The sequence below is a fragment of the Siniperca chuatsi genome, linkage group LG22 (assembly GCF_020085105.1).
Source record: "Siniperca chuatsi isolate FFG_IHB_CAS linkage group LG22, ASM2008510v1, whole genome shotgun sequence".
Classification (NCBI taxonomy): domain Eukaryota; kingdom Metazoa; phylum Chordata; class Actinopteri; order Centrarchiformes; family Sinipercidae; genus Siniperca; species Siniperca chuatsi.
This window is the reverse complement of record NC_058063.1, coordinates 17,729,951-17,741,863: the sequence shown is the minus strand read 5'-3', so window position 1 is coordinate 17,741,863 and position 11,913 is coordinate 17,729,951. Positions and strand designations below refer to the sequence as shown.

Here is an 11,913-nt window from a genome sequence, read left to right as displayed (position 1 = left end):
GGCCCAGAACCAGCACTGTGTGTGTGTGAAGGCAAACAAGACACCACACTACCCAACCGTGGCCCATACATTGTTAATACAAACTCAAACTCATCACACTTGTTTCAAATTAAAAGCTCTCTAGTGTTTCTGTGCACAGAATCCCTTCATTTCTTAACAAGGCTTTTATCTGTGAAATATGTGCAGGACCGTGAAAATTCAGTGACTTGAGCGGTTTCCATATGGTTCTCAAATGTAGCTATTGCCAACTTATGGCACTTGTAAAGTATACAGATTGGCTGGGACATTAACACACACACACACCCGCAGTGACTGAAATCGGACAATACTAAAATGAATAATCCAGAACTAGAAAGTGTTGAAAAGAGCATGATTATATTGTTGAATTTATTAAATTAAAGCGATGGAAATGTACATGTGCTTAGTTGGCATGTCCATTATATCTGTTAGAATAAAAATGTACATAAGTTATCCCATTTATGTTTTGTTCTTAGTAGCCTTTAAAGTACACAGCAATGCTGTGTGTATATGTGTGTTATTAAACTTATGTCTGTGAGAATAACAGGAATGCACCCTGCCATCCCATGACCGACAGGGCAGGCTGACACCGCACCAGATGGTCTCATGAGTTGTGGCTGCCCCCAAGGCCGCTCTCACGAGATAGACCTGACAACACCACTTTGTTTCTTTTCTTATTGTAGCAGTATATACTTCCCCCACCCCTTAGAAAACTATGTAACAGGGAATCTCCTAAACTGAATAAAAGAGAGGAGGCTGCATAGATGCACTTCAGAGTGAGTAGAAGATGTAACTGAATGCATCTATGCTTACTCTCCTCGAGTAAAACTTAACTTAATGCCTTTGTCTTTCTTTCCTTGTATATGATTTAAATGTTCTAGGTGTCTTGAACCTGACAATATCCACCCTTGTTTCCCCCCCCCCCGGCCTGTATTTGGGACCTGTCCTTATTTGTTCACATCATCCACTTTCCTGGCCATTCATTCAGACTGGATTTTATGTGAGGAAATACGGTAGTTGTTCACTAAAAAATAGTGACAACTGGATGGTCATTTTGGGGGCTGTAGTTTGTGGTGCTGTTAAACTGTATTGCATTATTCAGAGAGGTATTTACCTTACCGTCATTGATATAAGTAGGGTGAACAAAATAATAGAAACACCTGTCAGTTCAACTCAATACAATTCCAAGCTACAGCCTCCAAAATGACCATACAATTGAATCAACACCTCTCTTAAACAGTTTCAACAAAAACTGTCTCTACTATTTTGTCCATTGTGCTAATAATTCACTGTTAACTGCAGGCAGTATAACACTGGCAAAGAGCACTTGGCCAAACACCAAAATATCACCATGATTGGACAGTTTACGAGGGACATTCCATGAATGCTACTTTTTACAATACTTATAGCTGAGATCTATCTTAAAAACGCTCATGTCCAGGAACTATCTCAGCTATATATGTATGTATGGTAGGATTGGTACACTCAGGCACTTACTGTGGTCCTGTCCAATGGTAGAACGATTCTGGACTGAGGTAATTTTTGTTTTACAGGGGATAATGAATGTTCATACTCCTCAGTCTCCTGTTGTATGCATAATAGGAAATAAAATGGAAAATGTATATGCAAGAACAATATTTGCCTCTGATATGTAGGGGAGTGGAAGTATAAAGCAGTAAAAAATATAAATACTCAAGTACAATGTAAATGTACTAAGTTACATTCACAACTGAAGTGTATATAGTATGTGTGTGTGTTTTAATAGATTAATATTATATATTCTCTTTTCATTCTCATCCTTTCCCAAGACTCAGTTGTTCCTCACCCTTTAGGAATTTCAACATTTGCAGCTTTTGTTTAGATGTTGGTGTTGTGATCATTGGGGTTTCTTAAAAAATATCTCAAGATGTATCCTGGTGAAACTTCTGCAAACTGGTAAAACAATTAAGCCCAAAGTTTCCTAAGAAAAGCAGCAGACTGTTAATAATTGTCGTTATCATCGCCAGTATCAACAAGGGCAATCTTAACATTATTTTATACCATCAATGAAGTACAGTATAGGGAGCAAACCAGGACATGAAGCAGCAAACATCATCATCGATCATTTAACAACATAAAAGCAGCCACATGCCTTTGAGGTAGGGAGGGACATGACGACACAGCATCATCGAGACAACGCAGAGATCGAAGCACAGCGAAAGACGGTCTGAAGCCATCCCAACACAGTCTGCCTCATCCCAACACGAGTGATCGACCGACAGAGATGGGAGGTAGAGTGACACTTTCTCTTTCAAGACTTTAATGAAGAATTTATTAAAGTTAGTTGTTATAAATATGGATTCCAGTCCTAGTTTGGCAATGAAGAGGTTGAAAATACATATTCAAATGCATATGATGGACCTCAGTCTTCTAATTTTGAGCCTGCTAAGCATCCAAGGGGCCAGTAATGGGCAGGAATGAGGAGAAACATCGGCCACCAGCATTAAATTGAGTTGTAGTGTTAGGAGAGCCGTTGGAGAGCTGACCAGCATTAGCTAAAGATACCTAACGCTGTGTTGTTTCACTTCACAATGTTTTAAAGTTTGCTATCACGTTTGGTAGAAACCAAAAGTAAGGATTGTCTGATACTGGCAAGAGATAGAACAGTTCAACATACACCAAAATTCAACCTACAAGTTGCTCTTTAAGCAATGCATGTGTTGTGATGAAATTCACAAGATAAATAGAATAGAAATGCTTTGATGTAACAACATGATGAGAATGTTTTGTTTTATATAGAGAAAACCCAGGTGATATTCAGTGCACTGGCAGAGCATGGTGGGGCCTATGGACCCTTCAACACAGACAAAACTGTGGTTTACAACAGAGTGATTACAAACCTTGGTTGTGCCTACAATAACACTACAGGTAAATACATCACATGCAGCCACACTCATAATCACCCATGTTGACTGATATTTTACATACTGGCTCCATGAATATACTGTAGCTGCGTTTCATAAATCATATCAGTAATCTAATTACTGATCAAATTTACTGGTTGGTTCAGTCTTATTGTTGCGACCCACCTCATTTCCAGCTGCATCAGGCAGCTGTTTTTAGCAAAAAAAGCTCTGATTAAACTTACTTTACACCACCTGCCCAGCACCAAACTGCAGACAAGAAACAACTAGAAAGCTAGAAAACACAGTGGAGCATCTGGCAAGTTGAGGATTTGGTGTAAACCAAACCAGAGCTAAAAAGGAAAGTGAATATTGGACTTAATTTCATTGGATTGCCGGAAGACAACACACAAAGTAATTAATGCAGCTTTAAAGAGAGACATGATCAGAACTTTTTGCAGCAGATTTTCTCGTTAAAGATTACACAAACAATGATGTGAAAACTCAACATAGGTTACATAGTATACAGTATATATTCAGTACGCCATACAGTATGTTTATACAGTATTAACAATATTTATGTCTTAATGTCTTCATATTGTCATATATTTTATTCATATATTGTTCATATATTTTATCTTACTTGCTTAAGGTTATTTTGTTACTTTTGTAGGGGTGTTACGCTAATATCCGTATCTGTTGGCATCACAAATATATCTGTATTTGGATTCTACCCAGAAGTGGTCGTGGTCATACCAGAAGTTTTAGACATTGTCAAGTCTGCTTCATTTTGTGTATTACATTGTTGTCTACTAGCATTCATTCATTCATTCATCTATAAGTTTAGCTGTCAACAAAAAATATAATATTTTAACCATGTACCTGAATTTATTTTACTGCAGAAATTCTGTTAAGAGCGCATTATCTGTGAATATCCAAATAATGCATTCATATTCAGTTACACCCCTAACGTGTTCTGACAAAAAAGGAGATTACTTTCCTTTTGATACACTCAAAGCTTTTCAGAAACCTTTAAATTTGATGAATGTTTCTTTGTTTCCACAGGTATCTTCAGTGCTTCTGTTGCAGGTTTTTATTATTTTACCTTCTTCTATCATGCTGGAGGAGAACATCAATCAGGGCTGTTGCTGTTCAAGAACGGCGACCTCATTGTCAGGACAACTGATCACAAAACAAGCGCTGACACAGCTGATAATGGAGGAAATGCAGTATTCGTGCAGCTGCAGAAAGGGGACGAGGTGTATGTGTCCCTGAAAAAAGATTCTCATGTTTGGGCAGCCGAACGCCATACCACCTTCAGTGGTTTTCTGGTCACTCAACTGTGAGAATCGATGATTTCAGAAAGATGATTTTAAAAACCTGAGATCAATGATGCATCTACTATATTACCAATACAATTTTAATTTTACCCATTTGATATTACTTACTCGTGGCCTTTCCCTTTTCACCATCCACAGGGGAAACTAAATCAAAATGGCCATTTTATTGTTGGTTCTGTCCAACACTCGAGGGGAACAATACAACAGCTTACAACAACCTTAGACAGGTTGGATGTTTCCAAATGTTTCCTTTTTACGAGAGGCTCAGTGGGGTTACCTTGGTTTTGCACTTCTGGTCAGATGCTAGCTGCATTTCGTTGGCTATGTACCTGAACTTGCTCATTGGCAAGAAAGTTGAATCTATTCTACAATAATCGAATTAAATTTACCAGATAAAATTCAAATATTAATTAATTAACATTTTTTTCTGCATTAGAGTCCTACCAGGAAACAAGAAACTCCCATATTCTCACGTGACCCTGGAGTTTGAATTCTTAAATGCTGGACTATGTTCAGCACCACATTTGAATCAACCATGAAACCACTTACTAAAAGGCCTCTTACTGAGTTGCAGTGAGAAATTTCCCACCTGGTCAGCTGTGCAAATGCACCTGCTGTTGGTCAAAAATGTGAATGTTAAAGGATAAGGCTGGTGTTATATATATATATATATATATATATATATATTTCTTATTGTCAACAAGTCAAATAGTGTTTCCCGTTCCGTTGCCCACAGTGGTTGGGTTTAGGACTATGGTTAGGTTATGGTTAGCTGAAGACTGGTTGAGGATTGGGCTCAGGATAAGTTAAGGGGAAACACAAATCAATGGTGAAGCAGACTTCAGTACAACACCAGCGTGACACTTGTTACATAGCGGCAAGGGTGGGGAAATTCGCTTGAACTGAGTGCATGAGGTGGCATGTATGATGTTGAATCAGCTGATAATCAAACAGCTGCAGGTAGTGGAGATGGTAAACTTTGATTTCATCTTTTAACAACACGTTTGACGCGTCATCTGAGCCTTCTTCCGCACAAACCATTAATATTACTGAATGAATTGTGAAGCAAACGGGAAAACTGATTTTCTGCATCACCAACTGAATGCATGTAGGTTCCTGTGGCAAAAAAACACAACGCCACACATACAGTTTGTGCTATTGTCATTACACAGCTTGGTTTGGTGGCATTACTAACGTACAGTGTAGTGTAAATTATGGTATTAACCTGTATTGAAATGTATAACAGCTTATACGTGCATTAAAGATGTCTAACAGCCTGTAAGGGTGACTGACTATCTCTGTCTAACAGCCCGCGCCCTGTAAAACACAGAGACTGTGTGCACACTGCGTGATCAACAGAAAAGTACTATGACCGGTGTGTGCCCTGTCTGCTGTGCTGATGAACTATGCATGAACTTTAACTAATGGGGAAGTGAAAGTTGGCTTAAGGACAAACAACCCATAACACATGAATAAACTGGGAAGCACAGTTTTGAAGTCTGAGATAAATGTCAGTGTAGGTGATGTGACACCATGTCTGAACAGGTGTTTATCAGCACTGAACAGCGTAACTGTTACGGGCGGGATTGTAAGTATGAATGTTGAATGACTTCACAATGTTCTAAAGTTTGCTATCACGTTTGACAGAAACGAGTAAGAAAAGTAGGGATCGTCTGATGCTGGCGAGAGATACTTACAACAGTTCAACATACACCAAAATTCAACCTACAAGTTGCTCTTTAAGCAATGCATGTGTTGTGATGAAATTCACAAGATAAATAGAATAGAAATGCTTTGCGAAATAACATGATGAGAATGTTTTGTTTTATATATAGACAAAAAGGTGATTTTCAGTGCACTGGCAGAGCATGGTGGGGAGTATGGACCCTTCAACACAGACAAAACTGTGGTTTACAACACAGTGATTACAAACCTTGGTGGTGCCTACAATAACACTACAGGTAAATACATCACATGCAGCCACACTCATAATCACCCATGTTGATTGTTTAGTTTGAGTATTGTTGAGACATTTTACATACAGATGTATGTAAAATGTATACATGTAGCTGTGTATCATAAATCATATTAGTAATCTAATTACTGATCAAATTTACTGGTTGGTTCAGTCTTATTGTTGCGACCCACCTCGTTTCCAGCAGCATCAGGCAGCTGTTTTTAGCAAAAAATGCTGTGATTAAACTTACTTTACACCACCTGCCCAGCACCAAACTGCAGACAAGAAACAGCTAGAAAGCTAGAAAACACAGTGGAGCATCCAGCAAGTTGAGGATTTGGTGGAAACCAAACCAGAGCTAAAAAGGAAAGTGAATATTGGACTTAAATTCATTGGATTGCCAGAATCACAACACACAAAGTAATTAATGCAGCTTTAAAGAGAGACATGATCAGAACTTTTTGCAGCAGATTTTCTCGTTAAAGATTACACAATCAATGATGTGAAAACTCCACATAGGTTACATAGTATACAGTATATATTCAGTATACCATACAGAATGTTTTTACAGTATTAACAGTATTTATGTCTTTATGTCTTCCTATTATCATATATTTTGTTCATATATTGTTCATATATTTTATCTTACTTGCTTAAGGTTTGCTTTTGTTACTTTTGTAGGGGTGTTACGCTAATATCTGTATCTGTTGGCATCACAAAAATATCTGTATTTGGATTCTACCCAGAAGTGGTCGTGGTTATACCAGAAGTTTTAGACATTGTCAAGTTTGCTTCATTTTGTGCATTACATTGTTGTCTACTAGCATCCATTCATTCATTCATCTATAAGTTTAGCTGCCAACAAAAAATATAATATTTTAACCATGTACCTGAATTTATTTTACTGCAGAAATTCTGTTAAGAGCGCATTATCTGTGCATATCCAAATAATGCATTCATATTCAGTTACACCCCTAACGTGTTTTCTTTCATTTTGATACACTCATTTTGAAAACCTTTTAAGGCAAAAGAAGGATTTTTTCCCTCCACTCAAAGCTTTTCAGAAACCTTTAAATTTGATGAATGATCTTTTGTTTCCACAGGTATCTTCAGTGCTCCTGTTGCAGGTGTTTATTATTTTACCTTCTTCTATCATGCTGGAGGAGAACATAAATCAGTGCTGTTGCTGTTCAAGAACTGCGACCTCATTGCCAAGACATCTGATCACAAAACAAGCTCTGACACAGCTGATAATGGAGGAAATGCAGTGTTCGTGCAGCTGCAGAAAGGGGACGAGGTGTATGTGTCCCTGAAAAAAGATTCTCATGTTTGGGCAGACGGACGCCATACCACCTTCAGTGGTTTTCTGGTCACTCAACTGTGAGAATTGATGATTTCAGAAAGATGATTTTAAAAACCTGAGATCAATGATGCATCTGCTATATTACCAATACAATTTTAATTTAAATTAAAACAGATGCCAAGACAAATGAAAAATATCATTAAAACATTAGTCCAATGAGTCTTGACTGTTTCATGTCATGTGACAAGAAACATCCAAATGTAATGGTCCACAGAGGATCAACCCCATTCATTTTGGACACTGCATGAGCTTTCCTCTCATACCACCCTCAGGTCTACACGTCAGTTTTGTACACGCGATATCACATGTACTATTAGGCAATTTGGCCAAAATCGTGCTAAAATTGTGTCATCTTCCCCAAAACCCATTTGATATTACATAGCCTGTGGCCTTTCCCTTTTCACCATCCACAGGGGAAACTAAATCAAAATGGCCATTTTATTGTTGGTTCTGTCCAGCACTTGAGGGGAACAATACAACAGCTTACAACAACCTTAGACAGGTTGGATGTTTCCAAATGTTTCCTTTTTACGAGAGGCTCAGTGGGGTTACCTTGGTTTTGCACTTCTGGTCAGATGCTAACTGCATTTCGTTGGCTATGTACCTGAACTTGCTCATTGACGAGAAAGTTGAATCTATTCTAAAATAATCTAATTAATTTCAGCAGATAAAATTGAAATATTGAATTACTCATCTCAGAGTGTATGTGAGGGAAATTCCTGTTATAATCATGTTTTTTTCCAATCTAATTCTGCTTTTGCTAGCATGAATAGATGTGTCTTATATATCCACCATGATATTACAATGCTTAAGTTGTTGGGAAACTAAATACAAGTAAACTCATTATAAAAGAGTTTAGCCTGGAGGGGGGGTTGAAACCTCTTCCTGTGTACATGTGCTCTGAATGTTGATAATATATCTGTACAACAACGGGATGTATGTGTGGAGCAGTTTAAGGAGTAGGTGCAGGTGGCAGATGTTTGCGATGTTGTGAGGTACGAAGGATAAGAGAAGAACAATGTCTTGACCAAGTAAAGAAAGGTCGAATAACACCTTGAGCAAAATCCTCTTGTTGTTGGCTCCAGTTAATGTTATCTCAAAGTACTAGAAGAACCGAGGAGGGACTGCCTCTCCTCATATCTGTGTAATGCTGATGATGGCTCTTGCTTGCAAGCAATAAAGATTGATTGAGAATCTGAATATTGGTTCATCTGGTATTTGAGTACCAACTCTCACCCGCACTAGACGAGAACTGATTTTTCAGTTTCCACGACATTTACATATAATTAATGAGTGAAGTCTGCTGTTCGAAATACGTAACATCATATTTGATACAAAGATATGCACTTACATGTCATCACTGTGTCCAAATTTACAACAGTTATATATACACACGTATATATGGATACACATATACACACAAATTATACAAAACAGAATAGACAATATATGCAACATGACTGTAATATGCAAGTTAAAGTGCAAAGCCTTGTTGTAGTGGTGGGAATGAGCGTAGTGCAAAGGGAGTGGTATGGTAATGAGACCGACATGAAAAACTTTTGTCCAAAGTTGACCCTGAATTAGGAACTTTTATTAAAAATAAATGTATTAAAAATAAAAATATGTTTTAATAATAACTCAAAAGCTACAATGGAACCACAACATAATACATACTTATTGCACAAACCGTTCACTCCCATATGTCCAACTTCAGCCACAGTATTTTTTTAATGTGTGTAATTGTCTGACTGACTTGTTGTGTGACATCACCGTCACTGTCCTGTCACAGAACATTTATAAATAAATAATAATAAAACTTTATTTATAGAGCACTTATCAAAACAAAGTACAAAGTGCTTCACAACAAGAAAAATAAAATAACACAGTGAATGACGAAATATAAAGAAATAAAACACATGAAATACAGAAAAGCAATAAAATAAACAGTAAAATAAACAGCCAGTTCAGGTAAAATCAGGATATGCTTTCAGATAAAAATGTGTTTTGAGACGAGACTTAAACGAAGACACTGACTCAGACAACCTAATTTCTTCGGGCAAGTTGTTCCAGAGCCTCGGTGCCCTGATAGCAAAAAGCTCTGTCCCCTTAGTTTTCATCCTGGACTCAGGAACAGACAGGAGACCCCTGCCCGAAGATCTCAAACTACGTGAAGGTTCATAAGGGATTACAAGGTCTAAAATATAATCTGGGGCCAGGCCATGAAGAGCCTTAAAAGTAATCAACAAGATCTTAAAATCAATCCTAAAACCAACAGGGAGCCAGTGTAAAGAGGCTAAAACAGGTGTTATGTGGTCATACTTCTTGGTCCTGGTTAAAAGCCTAGCAAATTTGTTAGCATAATCTCAGATTTTAGTTTATGGTTTGTACGCTCATGCTGAAAGAAAACACTTCTCAGTTCAACATACAGTTTGCATTAGACAAGCATCTGTTTTATATCCTTAATATCCATTGAGATCAAGAATTGTTTTCAAACAAGCCATGCTTCATTTAAACTCATAGTAATTAACTTAAAGGCAATTTTTAGAAGAACATTTTAATTTTAGTTGAGTTTATTTGGAGCCTTGATACTCACCACATTTGCCGCAAAACTAATTGATGTAACTGTAACAACAATTAGCAGTCTGACTCATCTGTTCATCCTTATGAGCTACGTTATTATATACTGTATATGTTAGGTAACTGATAATATTTATAACAATAATACTGATACTAATTCGGATCCAGCTGTGGTTCTCATCTGCACTCCATTATTATTATTAGCAGGTTTAGTAACAGGGAGTGTTGTGGGTTAAATGCTTGAGTGGAATTTTAAATATAAGATTTGTCTCTTGCACGGAAAGACATTTTTTTTTGCATTAGAGTCCAACCAGGAAACAAGAAACTCCCATATTCTCACGTGACCCTGGAGCTTGAATTCTTAAATGCTGGACTATGTTCAGCACCGCATTTGAATCAACCATGAAACCACTTACTAAAAGGCCACTTACTGAGTTGCAATGTGAAATTTCCCACCTGGTCTGCTGTCCAAATGCACCTGCTGTTGGTCAAAAATGTGAATGTTAAAGGATAAGACTGGTGTTCTATATGTATATATATTTCTAATTGTCAACAAGTCCCTTTGTTAAGGCTCTGGCTTTATGCCTGAGCTCATTGTCTTTCTCCCAAGTTCGGGTTTCCTGCAGACAGCAGCAGGTTTGTTATGTTTACCTTCAACTGACAAACGCTATTATAGTAATTATGACTCTTGAGATATTTCAGCCTGGACCAAAGCGGTGGCCGATTGATCAACAATGTATGATAAGAAACATTTTTGACCCGTTTCCCAAGTTGCAACTCAATTTCCTCAATTGCTTGTTTTGTACGACACTAGAAATATCTAAACATGCAATTGTGTATGAAAAAAAGGAAATTAACTTCAATATAGACAAATAGGGTTTAAAGTGATGATAAAACTTCTTCTTCTTCTTGAGTAAAAATCTGGATCAGGGAAGATAAAACGTGAGGATGTCGGTTCAGATAAAATCCCCAGAAAAGTGTCAAATTAACAATTAAGGACAAACAATGTTTTGGACCTAGAGTGATAAATCGTCTGTATAGGTGAACATGTTGAGGTGTGAGCTCAGAGTAAATTACACACCATGTATCTGACAGCAGCCTCGTTTCACAATATTTTCCTGCATGTGGCGCAAAGAAATATAGTTTGGTTGTATCATCAATAATTTAGAGATAGGGAATATTGAAATCTAGGTAATAAGAAAATGAATCAACATTAACTGTAAAAACATCAGTTAAGCTCTTCACAGAGTGCAAAACCACAGAGCATCAAAGACAAAGTCAAGTTATTTAAAACAAAGCAATATTAAATGTAAGTACACCATCACACAAGCCAACAAGCACACAGCAAATAAGAAAAAGAGAATGACAGGTTAGCAAATGAGAGTTTATGAATACAACACATCAAAATAGAATCAATAAAACTTAACAGAAAGGCTTGTTGTAAATTTGTCTTAAAACTTAAAAAGTAGCAAGCCTGTGTGTTTTCCATTAAAATAGATAAAATGATTTGATACTGTAAATTATAAAATTATAAATTAATATGCAGGTGTGTACTGTAATGGACTCTAATGCCAATAAACACAAGCTACAATCAAAAGGTCCAATCAGATGGTAACATTTGTTGGATTGAGTCGGTCAGTTCCAAATTACGACATCTTCTCCCCAACAGCAGCCTGATCTTTGTTTTTAACTTTATTTGAATTATTCCACTGTTGTGGGTGATTTAGAAAATAATCCCTCTAAGGCCTGCGCCCCACGAAGTGAACCACATGGACA

General features: G+C 37.2%; 2 protein-coding genes across 2 annotated transcripts; both read left to right on the top strand.

Annotated features, from left to right (window-relative positions):
- The first annotated feature begins 2,243 nt into the window (after positions 1-2,243).
- LOC122869875 (complement C1q-like protein 2) lies at positions 2,244-4,643 on the top strand. The gene is made up of 3 exons (XM_044183247.1): positions 2,244-2,288; positions 2,797-2,925; positions 3,966-4,643. The coding sequence occupies exons 1-3, from the start codon at positions 2,282-2,284 to the stop codon at positions 4,244-4,246; spliced, it is 417 nt and encodes a 138-aa protein (XP_044039182.1). The 5' UTR covers positions 2,244-2,281; the 3' UTR covers positions 4,247-4,643.
- Positions 4,644-5,255: 612 nt separating this feature from the next.
- On the top strand, positions 5,256-9,168 carry LOC122869874 (complement C1q subcomponent subunit C-like). The gene is made up of 3 exons (XM_044183246.1): positions 5,256-5,828; positions 6,076-6,201; positions 7,301-9,168. Exons 1-3 carry the CDS (start codon positions 5,774-5,776, stop codon positions 7,579-7,581), a joined length of 462 nt encoding a protein of 153 aa, XP_044039181.1. The 5' UTR covers positions 5,256-5,773; the 3' UTR covers positions 7,582-9,168.
- The last annotated feature ends 2,745 nt before the right edge of the window (positions 9,169-11,913 follow it).

Coding starts and splice junctions, on each gene's coding strand:
- LOC122869874 (XM_044183246.1), top strand. CDS start 5,774: ATGTCTGAACAGGTGTTTATCAGCACTGAACAGCGTAACTGTTACGGG. Junction 5,829..6,075: donor TAACTGTTACGGGCGGGATT/GTAAGTATGAAT, acceptor TTTTATATATAG/ACAAAAAGGTGATTTTCAGT. Junction 6,202..7,300: donor TGCCTACAATAACACTACAG/GTAAATACATCA, acceptor TTGTTTCCACAG/GTATCTTCAGTGCTCCTGTT.
- LOC122869875 (XM_044183247.1), top strand. Junction 2,926..3,965: donor TGCCTACAATAACACTACAG/GTAAATACATCA, acceptor TTGTTTCCACAG/GTATCTTCAGTGCTTCTGTT.